Consider the following 22,342-nt stretch of genomic DNA (forward strand, 5'->3'; position numbering starts at 1 on the left):
GCCCATGGTGTCGAATAATTATGAACAAAACAAGATTTACTTAAATAGGATTAGAACAAACGGATTCTCTTTCAGAAGACCCAATATTTTCAATACTTCTTTTATGGAAATCTTTACTTGTCAGAAGGACCGAGAAATGATCGCACAGGTTACATAAAACTAACGGTGACCACTTCTAGTGCTAGGTCAATAAAGACCAATGTAATAATCATAGGTGTATGACAATAATCATATTATCATTAAGGAAATTGTCTTATAATGTTGGCATTACCAATAAGAAAACATTATAACAGAAAATTAATTAAACAGCTGCACACAAAATATACGATCAAACCAAAGTGTTTTTTTTTAAACATTAAATGTCAGGTTTATATGAGAAATTTGGAAGCGCGGTGGGTGAACAGTGCATAAATTAGCTTCCAAACCGGGGGTCTCGGGTTCGAGTCCGGATGAGATTTTTAATTTCGGGATTTTTAGGAAAAGTAAAGGCGGTTGGTTGTTGTGCTGACCACTTGACACCTTCGTTAACCGTAGGCCACAGAAACAGATGGCCTTTACATCATCAGCCCTATAGACCACAAGGTTTGAAATGGGAACTTTACTATTTATATGAGAAATTTGGATTTTTATCGATTTTCAAAAGTCGTAAAGACTAAGACTATACTCAAAATAATCACGCTTAAAATGTGTAACATTCCTAAGGTACTTGCGACATTTGGCGAGACTTTGAGAGTAGTAAACATTAAAAAGTCAACAATTACTCCAGCGCAAGGGCGGACATGGTGCCCAAATCGACCCTAGCATTACCTACTATCGACCTACATCTTACATATAATAGTAATCATTCGAACTTGTCATAATATGTTAAGTCTGATAAAGTATCGAGAGCTGAACTTGGTTAATGTAACGTATTACATTGCTATATAAAGAATAAAGAAAGACTTACAGGCTAAATGAGATATCGACAAAAAAGAAATAGCTACAGTAAAATCGTACTCGTAATTATTTAGAAACGAAAACAATTATTTGAAATGACTAAAAGTGTACAACATAACACGCAAACAAGAAAAACGTTCTAACAAATATAAAAAAAAAAAAAAAGATTACAAAGAGAGTTTGTGCTATCACACAAACTCAGAGGCGGCCCCGCGTATTTGACTTTATGAGTTTGTGTGTGTGATAACACAAACTCTCTTTGTAATCTTGGTTAGGCCTACCAATTATTTTTTGTTAAGCGCTATTTCATGCGTTTAGCTTTCACAATGGGCTACAATCCAATCACTGGCCTGAACCAGTTGGAAAAGGGTTGGGGGAGGAAGACGGGGTATCTTTGTTAATGTTACCATTATCGCTTTTTAAATGCAGTTATAAATGGTCAAGTCTCTTCAAGAGTGAGTTGATATGTTTATATTAAAAAGAGGCCAACAATGGTGGTCGAGACAATTATTAGCGAGGAATTATGTAGACATGGCAACAATTGGCTTTATCCCAAATATTGGAGTACTGCAAGCATGCATCTCTCCTAGGATACTTTTACTATTTTCCAAGAACTTATATAAAACAGACGTTACATCAAAAAAGCTGATTACGTCCTACGCGTCATGCATTTAGTCATGCAGTTCTTTATCATGATAAAATTACTAAAAAGATTTTACCCTAGCATGAACATAAACGGCGGACTGATTTTCTATCTCAGGTTTGCACAAGGCATCGATTTTATAGAAGACAATGCAAATCGGGTCAAGAAATCAATTCGAAACTAAATGTTGCAGATAAATCATTTGCATTGAAAAAAGTGCTAAAAATAGATTAGAAAAGAGATGGCCCAATATGGCACATATAAACCAAACAACCAAACAACAATATAAATTTACTTTCGTTTTCGTTATAAAAAAAACGGTTTGAGATCGGAATAACCAAAAGGATGCATGTTGACCTTGTATGGCACTAGATTAGGGGTTCTCAACATGTGGGTCGCGACCCCTTTGGGGGTCGTTTGACCATTTGCCAGGGGTCGCCTAAGAAAATCGAAAATATGGATTGTTATCTACTCTTCTATTGCTGTATGTTTGTGTGTGGGTGGGTGGAGGTCGCGGCAGAGTAGGGGATTGTTAAAAGAGGTCGCCGAACTTAAAAGGTTGCGAACCACTGCACTAGAGATCTTCCTAGCCAAGGTATATAGTAAAACAAAAAACATTAAAATATGTTTTTATCCTTTACCTCCAAAGATATATTTTTTTTAAGTTGAGCGTACTCAATATGAGCTGATTGGAAACCATTAAACTTGCTTATGTTTTGAGTATTTATTGGTGATGAAAGAATTTTTCAATGCTGAATAAAAAAAATGCATATTATATGTATATAAGTAAAAAACTATTTTTTGTTTCTCTTATCTTCTTATCTTATATAATACAGACGTTACTTCAAAAAAGAAGTCATGCATTTAGTCTTGCATATTAACCAATGACTTAAATTCTGCCAAATCACTAGTTTTCCTGGCTAGCTCAGGCAACCCATTCCATGCTCTAATAGCACTAGGGAAGAAGGAGTATTTGTACAAATTTGTCCTAGCATATGGGACGAGGAATGTGCCTTTATCTTTGTGTCTTTCAGAGTATTTTATTAAATTTTGTTTTTGTATTTGAAGATTATGGTTCAGTGTTTTATGTATAATTGCTACTTTACTTTTGAGTCTTCTGTTCTTAAGGCTTTCTAAATTTAGTGATTTTACTAAAGGTGTTACTCTAGTCAAATGTGAATATTCGTTTGTTATGAATCTCACTACTCTATATTGTGTCTGTTCCAGTTTCTTAATGTTTTCTTGAGTTGAGGGGTCCCAAACGGAGGATGCATATTCTATTATTGGCCTAACCAAGGTTAAATAACATTTTAGTTTTATGTTCTTATTTGATTTATAGAAAATTCTTTTAATAAACCCTAATGCTTTGTTGAATTTTTTTTTTATAGTTTCATCAATATGTGGATTCCATGACAGTTTTTCATTTATTATAACACCTAGGTATTTTGCGTTTTTAGTCTGTGTTACTGGTTTGCCATGAATAAGATAAGTGGAATTAATTTGTTTTAGTTTTTTTGTTACACTTAACAACTGACATTTTTCTGGGTGGAAAGACATGCTCCAATTTGATTCCCATTTATTGTTGAGAAAGTCAGTTTGTGTCAGTAAAAAATATATTTTAAATTACAAAAAGAAATCGAAAAGATCCTTAATTTACACAGCTTAAATCAACATCATCTGCCCCATAGATCGCAAGTTCTGAAAGGGGAAACTTTACTTAATCAACTCACTATGTCCGTCTGTCTATCTGGGTGAAATCTCCCACTTCTCATTCTCGGATCAAGTTGAAACTTTGCACGATTATTCATTATCAATGACATGTACAAATCAATAAAAAAGATTAAATCTGAAAAAAAAAAAAAAGGACAATACGTTTGATTTTAATAGAGACGGAATATTATAAACATATACTCTTAACAGCAGTCTAGAAGGCTTTTCATACATAGTGTTTAACATTTTCCTCGTTATATAAAGAAAGAACTATGTTGCTTCTCCAACAGTTAGGTTTATCTAAGCTCAACTCAATTTTAAATAGACTAAAATGCATTATCTACTCAGTACTTTTAAAATATTTTCCTAGAACATAGCATACTAGAAACTCTAGAAGGATTTACTGCTAGCTTAAACAATATAGTCTACATGTTAAAGGAGCAAATGGAAATCTGGTACATATTTATCGGTAATTATAATTATAAACCAAATATAAGAGCACTATGACTATGTTTACTAGTCCCTGTCTATTGTACGGAAATTGCGATACATGAATTTCCGTTTTTATCTTGTATAATACAGACGTTACTTCAATAAGTCTACATTTTAAAAGGCTCTTAGAAACGCTACTTATAAAATAAACGACATTTATTTATTAGTCTTATCTTATATTTTACAGACGTTACTTCAAAAAAGTCTCATATAGATTTAAATTATTTTTTAAATAAACTTATGTAATATTGTTGTCTTTATTCGGTTAATAGATCTATATTAAAAATTTAAATGTGTCCTATCCCCTTTTTTTCCCCTCTCTATCAGTTTGAGAAACACTGCCTCATCATAAGATGGACCTTTCCGTGTTTCACTGAAAAAAAGAGCGAATATGGATCAAGTATTGTTTCTATCTAATCTAACCTTTGACCCGTAATACAGAACTGCTAGCAAAAGTCAGAACAGTTTGTTCCTGCATGATTATCTCCATACAGTTAGATCTAATATATCTAAGATCTAAATTAGTAAGTGTACTTCTAAGTGATAAAACCTAATATAGAGTCTCGATCTATTTGTTGGAAATAGATCTATTTCATTTTCTAGTGGAGTTGACTTGACTACGAAAGGCGCACTGTAACTGTATGACTGTCATCCACTCAGGTCCACTGTGAGACTGTGACTAGTGTGACTCAGACAGTCAATTAGTAATTAGTTGAATAGTTCAATTAGATTGAAGATTCTCATTCTTGATTCTAGTAAATCTAGTAGTGTCATTCAGCCAAATTCAGGCCGACTCAGCTGGGATGTAGACTAGAATGACTAGATCTATATGGCCTAGTTTATAGTTAAATTAAGAGATCTATTCTAGATACTAGTAGATGGATGTCGTAACAATATTGTCAATATAATCATCTTTTTAATAAGTTTTTTGAAGTAACGTCTAACGCAGTAAGTGAGTAACGGTGTGTAGTCTGATTTTGTAGATTATAGTCTAGATCTATCTAGATCTATGATTCTAGCTGCCTATCTGGCTATAGCCTATACTCTATAGTGAGTAGGCTATAGTTATAGTCTAGTTTTGCCTAGACTAGAGCATAATGCCATAATAATTTAATATTATATTAAAATAGATCTATATAATATAATGTAGATCTACTATAGATAATCCTATAGAGTCTATATGTATGTTTAGATCTATAAATATATAGATCTAGAGATCAAGAATCTATATTCTAGACAATCTATTATAGTAAATCTAGATCTAGAATCTAGTCTAGATCTAAATCTATGCAGCTATGGTAATGTGGCATCCCGAATTTCCATTCCTTGACAGTCTTCCCATTACTTCTCTTGAGTTTTGTTTGCATCTCCCTTTCCTTGGTTCTGTTCTATATAGAAGAATCATAGAATCATTGAAGAGTGGTCTTAGCAATGTGAATTTGTGACTGTCCTATGGATCTCGTAATATAATATGGTTATACAGTCAAAACCTTGCTTTTTTTTTCAGAAGGTCGTGAGCAATTCGGGCCAGTAATAGGCAGTAAGTTAGGTCTTCACTGAGGCAATAAGAATAAAAAATTAAGCTCATATATCATCATGGCTGCCTATATACTGTTAGGTGCTTCTGCTGTTTCTAATGCAATTAAAGTTATAAACCAAATGGAGGTAACACTCAACGAAATGCAGAATCCGATAACACCGGCAAAAGGCCGAACAATCAATAGAAGTTAGTAGCCACTGATATTAAATGTTAAACTAGTTTAATAGCGATGAAAGGAACTGTCGAATGTCATCTACTTCTATCCTTTTATAAAATGCTACGTATTTCTACGTTGTTATGAACGCAGTCTGTTTCATTTTGACTCCAAAACCCTATCCTTATTTTACTAGTCACCTCATTGTCACTAAGTAAAAACTTCCCCTATTTTCAAAACAAATAATTTATTCCTAATGGTGCCATAACAATACTATCTAGATACTGTATAGACCATTAATAAAATATGCGTCCTCTGTTTGGGAGCCTCAACTCAAGAAAACATTAAGAAACTGGAACAGACACAAAATAGAGCAGGGAGATTCATAAAAACATGAATATTCACATTTGATTAGAGTAACACCTTCAGTAAAATCTCTAAATTTAGAAACCCTTCAGAATAGAAGACTTAAAAGTAAAGTAGCAATTATACATAAATCACTGAACCATAATCTTCAAATACAAAAACAAAATCTAATAAAATACCCAGAAAGACACAAAGTTAACGGCACATTACTATTTCAATATGCCAGGACAAATTGGACAAATGCTCCTTCTTCCATAGTGCTATCAGAGCATGGAAAGGGTTGCATGAGTCAGCCAGGAAAACCAATGAATTGGCAGAGTTGAAGTAATTGCATATGCATGATTAACATGCATAACTATAATAGATTGACCTACAAACACCCGTAGGATGTATTTCTTATTACACATCTGTATTTGATATGATAAGATAAATGTTCTTCTTGATTGAACTACAAAGTTGTTTATTATTATTATTATTATTGTTTTTTTTTAGATACCATGAGTAATTTAAATATAAAACCCAAGGTATTGGTGTCCCACCAGTGGCCACCAGAGATATTGTTGCGCCTTAAAGAGCATTGTCAAGTGAAAGTCTTGGGAAGTGACAGCTTTACTACACAAGAAGAGTTCTTGAAGGCTCTCCCTGGAGCAGATGCTGTGATTATTATTCCATCTATCACAATTGACAACAAAGTATTGGACATAGCAGGTTTTACAAATATTGCTATTTTAAACAATAAATTAACATAATGGGGCATAATGGCTGAGAGGCAAACTCTTTTAGTGCTAATTATTTTGATTGAAAAAAATTGAATTTTCCGGGACGAACACAAATTTTCAAGGGAGTTAGAGTTAGTAATGTTATTTTTTAAGTTCATAATATAATCTAACATATTTAATTTTATTTTACAGGAAAATGAATAGGCTATGAAAGTGTAATAAATAAAATAAATTATTCATCAAAATTTTTTAAAAATGAATTTTAAACTGAGCACAGAAAAGGAAATATATGAAAAATTTATTACAAAATCTATATACTGAAAAATTCTACCTTTTTATTAAACATTTAATCCATAAATATTAAAAAATCAAAAAACTAAACACATTTTATCACTTCTATTTCATTAAAGATGAACAAATGCACTGCGGGAGGTTTGGACTAGGAAGTAAACTATCTTCAACTCTGAAGGAACATCCGAAACATGTAAAACAAACAAACAAGAAATTGAATTATTAACATTTTTTGGGTCCCAAGAAATAAAAGAGGATCCGTAAACGCAAATTAATGTTGTCTTTTTTTTAAAACAAAACATCTTGGTCCTGCATCCAATTTACAAAAAAAAACAAAAAAAAAACGAACAATCACTCTCATATCCAGAAAATAAAAATAAAAAGAACAATCACTCTCAAATCCAGAAAATAAAAAAAAAAGAAAGAGAACTAAAAATGCTAACATTAAAAATAAATATTATATACCAAGATACTCCCGGAGAGTAACACTGCACTGAAAGAGTTAACGCACTTGGCTTCTAAACTGAGGGATCTCGGGTTCCAAATTCTCTATAGACTGGGATATTTAATTTAAAAAATTTTTTTTTTTTACTCGTCTGAGGCCACCAAACTCAAGTACTGGAAAATAATGTTAGGTACACAGTAGTGTTGGGTGGACTCAGAGCGATCTAAATATGGATAAATTCAAAGTTCTAACTTAAGGCCCCTCCGTTCAGAAGTCAAACACTTAACCACTTGGTCCCTTGCTTAGTTTTCACTTAACTAAAAAAGGAAAAAAAATCCTAACAGTAAAGTAAACACTGACAACAACCAACCATTTCTATTCTTCAGTGGATTAGCTAGGGTGGGAAAGGGGCCCACATTTGAAAATACCCCTGGGCCCCCCTCAATGAGTTTTTGAAATTTGTTTTTACACTACATATTATCTTCAAACTCGAAGACAAGCCTTGTTTTCATAATTATTATCTCAGACCATGGTGTTGAATGTCAAAATGCAGGGGCCCGTAAAGAGGTCAACCCTCGCCCTCCCACCCTCAAATCTCTTAATTGCTACACCACTGCTACTCTTCCCCCTAAAAAGTAAGCTTATCTAAATTAGCTGGTTGAACGTGTGAATCTCACTTTCCAGTCTATGAACTTTCCAGTTTCCATCAAACATGACTTGTAAGTTTTGGACATTCTTTCAGAAATTAAGATTATGTCTTATGCAGATTTCTTATTCCATAAGATGGGAAAAAATTGTACAAGTGCTTCTTCCCTAGTGCTATTTCAGAATGGAATGCATTGCCTGAATCAACAAGGGAAACGAATGACTTGGCAGAGTTTAAGTCACTGATTAACATGCATGACAAGGTTGACACAGGGACATGTGTAGGACTTAATCATCTTTTCTTTTGAAGTAACATCTGTAATTTATAAGATAAGATAGACCTACTGTAATACAGCATAGAATGGAAGCTGATAGTGTTGGAACCTATGGCTATCAAGACAAAAGTCCAGAGCACGTACTTCATGACCAGGCATCCATTCTTTCAACCCAAGACTTGTTGGTCTCAATAAAATGTTCTTATTCTTGGTCATTGTTCAACTTTGAGTAAGAGATCAAATCTTGTATTTCCTTTGAAAAGACCGGATTTGTTATCAATGTCATTGTCAAACTTTAAATATACGTCCAATAAGCCATTTGAAAAGAGAATCTTTGTCCTAAAAATGTACCTATAAATGCACCTATAAATGCAACTATAAATGCAACTATAAGTACAACTATAAATGCAACTATAAATGCAACTATAAATGCAACTATAAAAGTACCAAATTTAACTGATAATTAGGAAACCGTTGTTCTATAAATATTCCTAATTTAACTTCAAAAAATGAACAAAAATGTTTTTTTATTCTGAAGTTTTATTTGTATATTTTATTTTATCTAGGTCCTCAGTTAAAAGTCATTGCAACTGCATCAGCTGGTCTGGGTCACATTGACTTAAATGAGTGTCGTAGGCGAGGCATTAAAGTCGGCTATGTTGCTGATACAGTGACAAAGGCTGTTGCTGAGATGACCATCAGTTTGATGCTGGCGACGGCAAGACGATTAGATGAAGGTTGTTGTCATTGATATATATATTTTTTTGGTTACTCTTTTAATCATATTTAATTGTTTAATAGTTTAAATTAAGAAACAAAATAATATACCTTATTTTTTATTTAAAGTAAATACCCTTTTCAGACCTTGCAATCTATAGGGCAGATGATATTAAGCTAAGCTTCTTCCTTTTATCTTATAAAATACAGATGTAACTTCAAAAAAGAAGATGATTACGTCCTACGCGTCATGCATCTCTATATAGTCAGGCATATTAACCAATGACTTAAATTCTGCCAAGTCACTGGTTTTCCTGGCTGGCTCAGGTAACCCATTCCATGCTCTAATAGCACTAGGGAAGAAGGAGCATTTATTCAAATTTGTCTTAGCATATGGAATGAGGAATGTGCATTTATTTTTGTGTCTTTCTAAGTATTTAATTAGATTTTGTTTTGTGTTTGAAGATAATGGTTCAGAGTTTAATGTATAATTAAATGGATGTCAATTGGCCAGCTTAATGACCAAAAATCCATTGGGGTGGACTCGGTGGTTTGTGAAAATCATGAAGTTCAAAATCCTTGTCTTTACTGAGTTAAATCCGAGACACCTTGATTCTGAAGCCAACCTGTTCACCACTCAGTCAGCACATCCCTCTTTTTTTTTTTGTAACTGAATTACATTTTTTAAAAATTTTGTTTGAAAGAAAACTTTGACAAATGCTTGATCCATATATTCTTAAATCTTAAACATTGACGTTTTACAACCAATTACTGGCACTGGTATATATTTAATATCTAATGGGCCATTGCTTGCATTATGCATTACAAGAATAAAAGCTTTTATCAACTTCTAAGTAATATATATTTACATTGTAGGTACTCCATAGGAAGGGCAGTGGCTGAGTAGTAAAGTGCTTGGCTTATGGACTGGGGGGTTGCAAGTTCAAATGCTGATGAAGACTGAGATTTTCAATTTCAGGATCTTTAGTGTGCCTCTAAACCACTGTAAACCACCACCACTAATGAGTACCTGATATTAGCTGGGGAAAAGTAAAGGCGGTTATTCATTGTGCTGGCCACATAACACCCTTGTTTACTTTGAGCCATAGAAACAGACAACTTTTACATCATCTGCCCTATAGATGACAAGGTCTAAAAGGGAAACTTTACTTCTTTTTCTAGATACTGCATTAGATACACAATTTTTACATATTATTATATAGATCTTAACATCTTGTAAAATAATTTAGAAAAATTAAAATAATTTTTACACATTGAACAAATTCTATAATTTCCATATGAAAAAAAAAATCAATCAGAACAACTATTGTAGATTACTGTTTTGTTACCTTTTTTTTTTTAAATTGCGCACACCTCATGCTATGCAGATTTAGTGTTCTCTAGTCTGATCTCTTGTGCAGCCGTTGGGGGAGGGGGAATCTGGGAATCTGAGTTTTGTGCTGCCTCTAGGAGTTCAACTTGTGTTGGGATTCAAACTAAAGCCCCCTTTATAGGTATCCAGGAATGTTATGAGACTCAGCCATGGAGGAGGATTGGTCTGGTTTAAAAATATTCCATTTTTTATTTACATCTATTATTCTTTAGTGAGTAACATAATTCCAAATAGATGTTGAAGAACATTTTGTGCTCTGTCTTGTAAGTCTGTATCTATAGGCATTTTAGAATTTTATAAACTCTTTATACTTTTGAATAGCCAGAATTTTGAATTTTAGAGATGAAGGGGCAAAAGTGGGGGAGTAACAATATAGTTTACTTTGTTCTATCTCAAATTTTATTGTTAGTTCTAATTTTTGTTTTTTACTTGGTCCATTATTATTATAGCTTTTATATAGCGCTACTTTCATGCTTAGAGCGCTTTTGGTCTAATCTCATTTGTGGACCAGTGGGGGGGAGGGGGTATCTAGGAGTTGGTTTTCTGTGCTGCCTTTAGGCGCTCAGTAAACACAACTCTGCCCGAGTTGGGTGTCGAACCTCGAGCCCCCTTCTAGGTACCCAAGCCAAGCCAAGTTCAAGCGCACTTGGCCTCTCGACCACGCTTCCCATAAGTATTAGTAAAAATATAAAGGAGGTAATAGTCAAATATTGTTAATGCATAGACAATTTTGTTTTTCAGCCATGCAGTCTGTGAAAACTGGTGCCTGGGGCACCAAATGGGACAGTGCCCTGTGGATGTGCGGAAAGCAAGTTTCTGGGTCTGTAATTGGAATTGTGGGATTGGGCAGAATCGGATTAGCTACAGCGAAAAGGCTATCTGCCTTTGAACCATTTCGGATTCTCTACTCTGGAAACTCAGTGAAACCAGAAGCAGCTAAAGTCAGAGCTGAGTTTGTTAGTTTCAGTGAGCTTCTGGAGACTTCAGACTTTGTCATAGCTACTTGTTCTGTACATGCCAGGAACCAGAAACTCTTCAATGCTGAGGCGTTTGCTAGAATGAAAAAGGACTCTGTATTTATCAATGTGACCAGGGGTGCCCTGGTAGATCAAGATGCCTTGTACGATGCCCTGTCCACACATAAAATTGGGGCAGCTGGTTTGGACGTCACAACCCCAGAGCCCCTTCCTATAGATCATAAGCTTTTGACACTGAAGAACTGCTTGATAACCCCCCATATTGCCAGCGGAACAATAGAAACTCGTATGGCAATGTGTTCCTTGACTGTGGATAATATATTGGCTGGATTGACTGAAAAACCTTTGCCTTGTCCATGTTGATTATGAAATTATTTAATTATTATTTATATGTTGGCATTTAATTAGGTGTAATAATCAATTATTCAGTATTATATCATTTTTGTATGGTTTTCTCAAAGTCACCAAGTTATGCAGATGCTAATTTATCTTAAAATATGTATTCCTAGTAAAAACAAAATTCTTATCAGGTGTTGGTTTATTTACAGAAAGAAAAAAAGAAAATGAGTTTATATTCAGAAATTTCTGAAGACTTTTTTTTCTTACTTTCAAAAACTTTATTTCAATGTTACTTTTGGAGATGCAGTAAAGTGCTTGGCTTCCAGAGAGGTCCCGGGTTGAATCCTGATGAAGACTGTTTTTTTGGTAAATTCTGGTATCTTTGGGTGCCTCTGAGTTTACCCAGCACCTGACATTAGTTGGGGAAAGTGATGGCAGTTTCTTATAGATCGCAAGGTCTGTAAGGGGAACTTACCTTTACCTATCCCTTAGTCTGTTGGACCGTTGGGGCACCTTTCTCCATTCCTCCCTGTCTTTTGCCTTAGTTAGAACCTCTTTCAATGGCAGGCCCGTACATTCTTTAATGTTGTCCTCCCATCGCTTTCTCTGTCGGACTCCTCTTCTTTTCCTGGTATTGTTCCCTGAAGGAAGGTGTTTGCAAGCCCCGAAGATCTTGTAATATGGCCATAGATTTTAAGCTTGTGTTTTTTTACTATAGTGAGAAGGTCATCATGGGGTCCGATCGCTGCAGTAACCCTGTCTCTAATCTCTTGGTTTGCGATGCGGTCTTTGAATGTTGTTTCAAAGAACTTACTTTACTTTCAATGTAATTTTAAGCCTATTTTTCATTTGAAATGATATGAAATTTTTTTAGCAAAGCACAAATTATTTGCAATGAGTTTTTGAAATAGTTATCATATTTACTGGATTTTTCTTTTGGACTATTTTTATTATTCAAAAGCAAAATTTTTAAATCCACCATATTCTACATCTTGGACCATCAAATATCATTTATTATGGATGTCAAAGTAGATGTATTAGTTTGTCTATATAAGGTCTATTTTGGTCAATTTTTAAAAATATTGCAGTGAAATATGTTTAAGTTAGTCAGAATTGTTGTTTGATAATATTTTTCACATAATTTATCTTTGTTATTCAGAGGCTATTGAAGTGTTACATTGTCTGTTTTTGTAGATTATCTAGTCAGCCAGTTCTACATTGTTGATCTTATAATTCACTAGGATAAAAAGCACTTTTAATATTTTATTTTTATTTTGAAACATTGTTATTACTATTTAAGTAGTAGTGAGATTTTTATTTTCATGTTTACATTTTTTTACCTTTTTTTTTGTCTGAATTAAATGGTAGAAAAAATGTTTAGTATTGTTTTAGAACAGTGTTTCCCAAACTTTTTCGTAACGGAACATTTCGCTTATTCTGAGTATTTAGCGGAACACTTTGCTTATTTTTTTAGAGAGATTAATTAACGTGGAGGCCTACTTGTTAATTATTGCAGTAGTTGGCGGAACACCTATTCAGGCATCGTGGAACACTAGGATTCGGTGAAGGACATTTTGGGAAACACTGTTTTAGACAAATACTTTGAGCTAGTAATATTTATCTTCTTACTTTTGACTTTCTTACTTGGAGACTTAAATATTTCTTTGTTTGAGATTCTTTCTCACTCTTTTTAAAAAATAGAGAAAAATACTCAGAGAAAACATTAAACATAACTTTTTCTTCATCTTAATCTTTCTACATTCAATCATCAATGGTTCATATAAATTGTCCTGTCTTGGTGATGAGTGCACTTTAGTTTGCAGCCAAGACAGTGCTCTATTTAATTTAGGGGTATCTTGGAGGCTAGCTACTTGACAAGTAGTGCTGTAGCTAGAAATTTGCCCTCATTTGGGGGGCCTGACCTGTTTGAGTGTCCCTGCATTTTGCGTACTATTTAATATTTAATGTAAAAAAACAATTATGAACACTCATTTGGGCGCCCCCCCCCCCCCCCCCCCCCCCCCCCAAGTGGGGATTTTCAAATTCTGCCCCACCCACCCCCACCCTAGCTACGCCACTGGTCCTGTTGATCCATTATGCAGGCTTCTAGTCATAGTAGACATGCTCTGGTGTCTCGACTGTTTCAGAACCTCCTCTCATTTTCTCCTTCATTTAGTTGGAAATTAATGCGTCATGGAATGCTTAGAGTAAGAATATTTTGTTTTCTGTCGTTTGGCTAAAAAAAGCTAGTTCATAGCTTCAGCAGACACAGCTCACTACCCTCTCTTTACTCTCAGCTGTCTTTGACCTTGCAAATGTTAGATGAGATTAAATTAACGTGAGCTTTGAATTCATATGGAAATGTGATCACATATCAATTAAGAACATTAATTATAGTTGATGTTCAATAAACATAATACTGATTGTCATTATGTGTGTATCTTTTATTTTAAGAATTATATGGCTCCTTTTTGTCTCGGAAGGCAATGGATGCGCCCAGATGAGTCACTGGTCTTGGTTTCGTCTTGAGACGGGGCAGAATCTGGTGTGGCTAATCAAGCCAATTCTAGAGCGGCAGACTTAGCCACAATTCGTGCATGTGAATGCATCTGATTCAGGGCTAGCTGACAGGGCAGCTTTCTTTTTTTATCCTCTTGATTAAAGGTCACTTCGTTTCTTTTGCTCTCAGCGATGATTGTCCCAGCATGTACAGTCTGTCTCCATATAAAGCATTAATGTCTAATTATCTGAAAAGTGTTATGTTTACACCAAAATATTGTCTAGAAGTCTTGTGCTTTGGGTAATGGGACCTTGCTCAGGGATCCACAAGAATAGAGTGATTTTAAACCTTAGAGCATCAACTTAACACAAAAACAAATTGTCTGGCTTTTTTTCTGCAAATTACATGTGATCTATGGGATTTGAATAGAAAAGTTTATGCACTTTTATGTCCAAGCTCATGAAATAAGAATGTATAATTTTTTCTTGTATTTATATTACAATATTATTGTGTTTTATTTTTTGGCCGATTGTGTTTTTAAGAATGACATGATTGGACAGAAGGGGCTTTGTATTCCAGACTTTCCTATTACTATATAATTTTTCTAACCAGAAATTGTTTTGTAATCAATTTTTAATAAGCCGCTTTCTGTAAGTCAAGAATTGTAATTGTTTTATTTACAATTCAAATAATTCAAAGAACTTTAACATTGTCTTTCAAAAATAATAAATGTATAAAGTATTTTGTTTTCATGTTTAATTGTATACACTTAAACCAATCCTTATTATTATGTCCTTATAGATCTTAAAAGAAATATTGATTTAAAGGGAGTTCTTTCTATTAGAAAATAAGCCTAAGACAGCTTTATTAATCCACATGGTTATATACTATAGTTATGATGGATTTTTCTTTCTTTCTCAATTTAAAAACCTTCCACACAAGTAAAGGGAAAAAAGTCACATTGTACACAAAGAAATCATTGAGGGACTACAACATTGACTGAAGGATGTCAATGTAATGCTATGGACAACTTTTAATTACAGTGGCCTGTGTCCAGCATAGCAACAAATGAACATTAATTACTTACAAATGCCAGGGCTTCTATTAAAAGTTAGGTTAAACTTGGTACAACCTAAATACCTGATCAAAAATAAGTACTTTAAATTAAGCATCTTACTTCCCTTGTCATGTTGAAGAGCAATCAAAATCACCCATTATATCCCTAAGTCTTTAATATACAACACCCTTCGCTATGTGACATTATTTCACTAAGTCTATGACACTTCAATATTATTATTATTATTATAGCTTTCATATAGCTTATATTGCTTATAGCATGCTCAGAGCGCTTTTGGTCCAATCTCATGTGGACCAGTGGTGGGGGGGGGGGGAAGTTTCTAGGAGTTGGTTTTCCGTGCTGCCTTTAGGCGCTCAGTAAACACAACTCTGCCCATGTCGGGTGTCGAACCTCGAGCCCCCTTCTAGATAGCCAAGCCAAGTTCAAGCGCACTTGGTCTCTCGACCACGCGTCACATTATTTCACTAAATTCTTAGTCTTCTAGACCATTTAAAATCTCACATTATATAGCCTACCCAAGTCTATATCTTGCAAAGTTTTTTTAATATATAAAAGCTACAAACAATGCTAGCTTTGTAATACTGGTAGATTGTCGTCCATTCTGTTCAAAACATATTTAACTCCTGGAGAAATGTTTTAAGTAAACATCATGAAGTCTGACTGAGTCTCCTAGTGAGGACTGTTGTATCCATGCCCAGCTCCTGTGTTTGTGGTGGGTATAAAAGCGCTCTATTCAGCATTGGATAGAAACACGCTGTGAATAGAAAGAGGCAGATTACATCGACCAGAGGTATTTAGAAATAGGCTGAGCTTTCTGGAACTATTAGTTCACTGGAACTTGGAAAGACACGAGATGCTGTCGTTGGTCTATAATAAGCGTTTTGGGGGGGGGGGGGAACTGGTGGAACCAAGGACAAGGCTATTTGTGTATTAATGGCTGAAGTCACTGTGTTTTACCCTTGTTTATAAACGTATACGATCTTTACAGTAAACTCTCAGTAGTAGCCTCCCATAAACATTCAACAGTAGGTCTTATTTACATGAACAAAACAAGAATTTTGTCATAGGGTCTACATAGACTCCCAGGGGTCTATGAGGACTTCCAATAAATAGTTTCATTAATTTATCTCATTACACATTTTAATCAGCACCAGTGGAGCTACTCATATATCGAACATACATTCACATTGAGTCACTACCATAGACATATAATGTCATTACTGTGAGCATCATAATTGTCTGTATAAATATGAAAGTAACGTGACCCAAACAAATTAATGAAGAATGTCTAAAAATGAGGATCCAGATAACAAACAGTATCGATGATGGAGAAGACATTTAAAATTACATTCTTAAAGCACAGGGTTCAATTTCATATTTGTGATGGGAGTGTGTGTGTGTGTGTCTGCTGTATGATTGCTGCAGATGACTGCAAATCTTTTAAAATTTATCATTAATTTTTTTTTAAAATATGAACGCTATACATAAAGGTAGGGGAAGCTACTTCGCAACGCATGAATGTTTTGAAATTATTTTATTCTCTCCCTTGTCATTGAACCTAGTAATTTTTTCTTCAATAAATGTGGGCGGTTAAAAACAAACTAAGGAAAAAAAGTAATAAATAATACAGAAAGTAATTAAAACATTTCATTTAAGGAAATACAGCGGAGTTGATAGTTACTTTTGCCAGGCACGATAAATAATTGATTCTTTCAACTCGATCCAACAATGTGTGTGGTAGAGATAAGAGTTCAATTATCTAAGAGGACGAAACCCTACATATAGAGCTATGTATGTGAATACTGAATGATTTATTTCCATTGTATCACAAACAAATTGTTTAATTTTGCAAAACTGATTCACGTCTTGTCTACGCCAATGAATAATTGTTCAAAGTTTCAACTTGATCCGAAAATGGGTGAGGGAAAAATAACGTGTACGAGCTTATTACCAGACAGACAGACCGACAGACAGAGTGAGTTGATACAAGTTTTGTAAAAAAAAAAAAAAAAAAAAAAAAAAAAAAGTAAATTGTGTACATGTGATCTAAAGTTAACATTTACAAAGGTTATTACCTTGTTTGTTTTTTTTTTTTTTTTTTTTTTGGGGGGGGAGGGGCTTAAATGGAGGCACTTTGTTTACATGCGCGAAAGATATTTGTAAAGAAAGTTTTTCTGTGTTTGTCTCTGTATAGCTCTCTATGTTTACAAAGGTCTTTTTGTCAGCATGCCTGCTTTAATGCTGTTTTATATATTGTGTTGCTTTAATGCTGTTTTATATATTGTGTTGCTTCAATGCTGTTTTATATATTGTGTTGCTTTAATGCTGTTTTATATATTGTGTTGCTTCAATGCTGTTTTATATATTGTGTTGCTTTAATGCTGTTTTATATATTGTGTTGCTTCAATGCTGTTTTATATATTGTGTTGCTTTAATGCTGTTTTATATATTGTGTTGCTTCAATGCTGTTTTATATATTGTGTTGCTTTAATGCTGTTTTATATATTGTGTTGCTTTAATGCTGTTTTATATATTGTGTTGCTTCAATGCTGTTTTATATATTGTGTTGCTTTAATGCTGTTTTATATATTGTGTTGCTTCAATGCTGTTTTATATATTGTGTTGCTTTAATGCTGTTTTATATATTGTGTTGCTTTAATGCTGTTTTATATATTGTGTTGCTTCAATGCTGTTTTATATATTGTGTTGCTTTAATGCTGTTTTATATATTGTGTTGCTTTAATGCTGTTTTATATATTGTGTTGCTTTAATGCTGTTTTATATATTGTGTTGCTTTAATGCTGTTTTATATATTGTGTTGCTTCAATGCTGTTTTATATATTGTGTTGCTTTAATGCTGTTTTATATATTGTGTTGCTTCAATGCTGTTTTATATATTGTGTTGCTTTAATGCTGTTTTATATATTGTGTTGCTTTAATGCTGTTTTATATATTGTGTTGCTTTAATGCTGTTTTATATATTGTGTTGCTTTAATGCTGTTTTATATATTGTGTTGCTTTAATGCTGTTTTATATATTGTGTTGCTTTAATGCTGTTTTATATATTGTGTTGCTTCAATGCTGTTTTATATATTGTGTTGCTTTAATGCTGTTTTATATATTGTGTTGCTTCAATGCTGTTTTATATATTGTGTTGCTTTAATGCTGTTTTATATATTGTGTTGCTTTAATGCTGTTTTATATATTGTGTTGCTTTAATGCTGTTTTATATATTGTGTTGCTTTAATGCTGTTTTATATATTGTGTTGCTTCAATGCTGTTTTATATATTGTGTTGCTTTAATGCTGTTTTATATATTGTGTTGCTTTAATGCTGTTTTATATATTGTGTTGCTTTAATGCTGTTTTATATATTGTGTTGCTTCAATGCTGTTTTATATATTGTGTTGCTTTAATGCTGTTTTATATATTGTGTTGCTTCAATGCTGTTTTATATATTGTGTTGCTTTAATGCTGTTTTATATATTGTGTTGCTTTAATGCTGTTTTATATATTGTGTTGCTTTAATGCTGTTTTATATATTGTGTTGCTTCAATGCTGTTTTATATATTGTGTTGCTTTAATGCTGTTTTATATATTGTGTTGCTTTAATGCTGTTTTATATATTGTGTTGCTTTAATGCTGTTTTATATATTGTGTTGCTTTAATGCTGTTTTATATATTGTGTTGCTTCAATGCTGTTTTATATATTGTGTTGCTTTAATGCTGTTTTATATATTGTGTTGCTTTAATGCTGTTTTATATATTGTGTTGCTTTAATGCTGTTTTATATATTGTGTTGCTTTAATGCTGTTTTATATATTGTGTTGCTTCAATGCTGTTTTATATATTGTGTTGCTTTAATGCTGTTTTATATATTGTGTTGCTTTAATGCTGTTTTATATATTGTGTTGCTTCAATGCTGTTTTATATATTGTGTTGCTTTAATGTTGTTTTAATGTTCAAGTGCTGTGTTAGCGTTGTTTTTATGTTATTTTGTTGTGTTGTTTTATTGTTGTGTAAGTGTTCATATGGTCTAGAGTTTTTTTGTTTTTTTAAAGTGCTTTGTTTTAGTATCTGTTTTAGTATATATAAATTGTACTTTTATACAATGTGTTGTTGTTTTTTTTGGCCTGCTGTGTTTATTTCTTTGTTTTGAAGTCGTTCTTAATTCAGGAACTATTTTAATTTTTGTCATTTATACCTTTGATCTTTTACAATTAGCTTGCTATCAACATGCCAGATTTTTCTCCTCGCTTTTATCGGTATTGAAAACATGTTTTGCTGTTGTGACGCGTCTGAGTGATTCTGCTTATACACACTTCTTATCCGCGAGAGTCTTTTCTTATTTCATTCAATCATGAATATTTATTGATGTGTGACATCGTAAGTTTTAGGATGGTCCAGTGCAGTCTGGGAATGACTAATGATATTATCTATGTTCTTGTTTTAGATATACGCTTAAAGCAGCTCTCAGTTGAAATCTTTACTGCAATAAGTTTAAATAAATGACGATAGCGCATTATTCAAAAACAACAAACCATAATTTGTACAAAAAAAAAAGCTGTTATGAGGTAGAAGGCTTAGGTTTAAATCGCAGATCACAGCATACTTTCTGTTGTTGTTGTTTTTTTAAAGATAGATCAATGTATGCACATTTTATTAATTGAGTTTAACAACTTACTTTGTCTGTCTGTCTGGTACAATATTTGCACACGTCTTTCTCCCACGCCATTCTCGGATCAACACAATTACTTGCTGTACCTAAGAAAACTTTATTCAAGCAAAACAATGTAACAATTTTTTAAAATTAAATATTGATAATTTATTATTTTATTTAGTAACGAAAAAATAGGTATCATATATATATATTTCAGAGTATTTTATTAAATTTTGTTTTTGTATTTGAAGATTATGGTTCAGTGTTTTATGTATAATTGCTACTTTACTTTAGAGTCTTCTGTCCTGAAGGCTTTCTAAATTTAGGGATTTTACTAAGGGTGTTACTCTAGTCAAATGTGAATATTCATTTGTTATGAATCTCACTGCTCTATTTTGTGTCTGTTCCAGTTTCTTAATGTTTTCTTGAGTTGAGGGGTCCCAAACGCAGGATGCATATTCTATTATTGGCCTAACCAATATATATATATATATATATATATAGTCATTTCTCTATGTATCTGCAGTCGATTGGTCAAAGTATATTCAGTCATTAGGTCTAAATATATGCAGCCAATCGATCTATATATCTGCAATCAATCGATCTAGATATCTGAAGACAATTGGTTTAAATATCTGTAGTCAATTGGTCAAAATATCTGCAGCGGATTGGTATAAATATCTGAAGTCAATTGGTCTCTATATCTGCAGTCAATTAGTCTAAATGTCTGCAGTCAATTGGTTAAAATATCTAAAGTCATTTGGTCTATATATCTGAAGACAATTGCTCTAAATATCTGCAGTAATTTGGTCTATATATCTGAAGTCAATTGGTCTATATATCTGAAGTCAATTGCTCTAAATATCTGCAGTCAATTGGTCTATATATCTGCAGTCTTTGAGTCGTCCTACGGTCTCTTTAAGTTGTCTGTCTCTAAACATCTTGATCCTCTTCTCCTATGCCCTGCATTATCAATGCACAATGTTCTTCCACTTAGACCAAACACACCCAGAAATTGATTATAAAAGAAACCAAGAAACACTTATCTCTGTCACGCAGGGGCGTAACTAGGGATTTGGGGGCCCGGGGGGATTGACCTCTTTGGGGGGCCCCTTGCATTTTGACATTCGACATATGACATGAGATAATGTAGGCTACGCAAAATCAAATTGGTTCAGTATATCAGTAAACTTAACAAAAAAATAATCATGAAGACTCTTTTAATGAATATTGCCGTTGTTTATTAGTTAAATAATGCACAAGTGACAACTCTCAATTGATATCGCTTCACGTCGTGCATTCTGTGCAGCGAAGACATCTATAACATCAACTACATCGATACTTTCTAGTATTTGTGACTTAAATGACATTAAAGCCATGATAAGCCTTTCTTGCGTCATTGTGCTCCTGAGATAGTTTTTGATGAACTTGAGCTTTGAGAATGATCTCTCACATGACGTAATGGAAGTGGCCTGAGTTAGCGGTATTCGGAGGAGGTTGCAAAGTTTGAGCACACGTAATCACCATATGAAGCCTTTTTACCTAAATATGTCTATTGGTGATTGTATTACTGGTTTGTTGATGAAAAGTGCTCGTGCATCAATGACATCATTGAAAAAGCGATTTTCCATTTATTTCATCATACAAACAGGAAAAGTAGCACAGTTTGTCATAAGCGGGTCTTCATCTAACAGGTGTCTTGGTTCAAGAAGAAACCCAAAGGTATCCATTTTCTTTCCAGCCTTTGAAATCTGCCATATGAAATCTGTCAGTCACTTCTGTCGCATAACGTTTGAATTGCAGTTCTATTGACAGTCCTACATTAGAACTCAACTTCCCATCAAGTCTTTTCTTTCTTCTGGTTGTTTTGATTACAGGGAATCCATGGTATTCACTACCTTCTTTTGCTTTTTGGATGGATTGGGTTTTTGTCAGTGTCTCATCATTTTGCAGAAAGCATGAAAGGGTACTAATTTCTTTAGCAGCTTCCCGTATATGCAGTCCAGACTTTTGTAGTTTCATCTGAACTATATTAATTAGGCGCAGGAGCTTTGACCAGAATTCAAGATAGGCAAACAATTCTTAATTTTCCACTGCATGAAGAAGATTCTGTGCTAATATTATATGGTATTACGTCATTGTTGGTTGTTTATGTTTTGTGCGAAAGTAAAAGGATTCAGAGCATACAAAAGTTGGAAAGATCCATATCTCGTTATGCTCGAGTATAGTAATACTCCGAAAAGTGGACTGCCGTATTCACCATCACATCTGCTGACGAGTAGAAGACTCAGGGAATCATTCCAACTGATCCCAAACTATTGAAACCATCGGTAGCTGAAAATGCAGAGACATTACTCAACGAACGACAGATGAAAAGCAAAGTGAAATACGATGCAAAAGCTAGACTACCTAAAGATTATTCTGTCGGAGAGTTCGTCTAGGTCAAACATGGCAGAAAGCAGT

At 33.6% G+C, this 22,342-nt stretch overlaps 1 protein-coding gene across 1 annotated transcript; it reads left to right on the plus strand.

Moving 5' to 3' along the window:
* The first annotated feature begins 4,170 nt into the window (after nt 1-4,170).
* Nucleotides 4,171-13,516, plus strand: LOC106054976 (glyoxylate reductase/hydroxypyruvate reductase-like). Its single transcript, XM_013211072.2, has 4 exons — nt 4,171-4,305; nt 6,334-6,549; nt 8,783-8,953; nt 11,068-13,516. Exons 2-4 carry the CDS (start codon nt 6,339-6,341, stop codon nt 11,664-11,666), a joined length of 981 nt encoding a protein of 326 aa, XP_013066526.2. The 5' UTR covers nt 4,171-4,305; nt 6,334-6,338; the 3' UTR covers nt 11,667-13,516.
* The last annotated feature ends 8,826 nt before the right edge of the window (nt 13,517-22,342 follow it).

This window comes from Biomphalaria glabrata, chromosome 11, assembly GCF_947242115.1.
Source record: "Biomphalaria glabrata chromosome 11, xgBioGlab47.1, whole genome shotgun sequence".
NCBI classification, from domain to species: Eukaryota; Metazoa; Mollusca; class Gastropoda; family Planorbidae; genus Biomphalaria; species Biomphalaria glabrata.

Bases quoted from the DNA above. Each gene is read 5' to 3' on its own strand.
- LOC106054976 (XM_013211072.2), top strand. From the start codon at position 6,339: ATGAGTAATTTAAATATAAAACCCAAGGTATTGGTGTCCCACCAGTGG. The intron at 6,550-8,782 runs GTTTTACAAATA...TATTTTATCTAG, and splicing joins CAAAGTATTGGACATAGCAG to GTCCTCAGTTAAAAGTCATT. The intron at 8,954-11,067 runs GTTGTTGTCATT...TTTGTTTTTCAG, and splicing joins GGCAAGACGATTAGATGAAG to CCATGCAGTCTGTGAAAACT.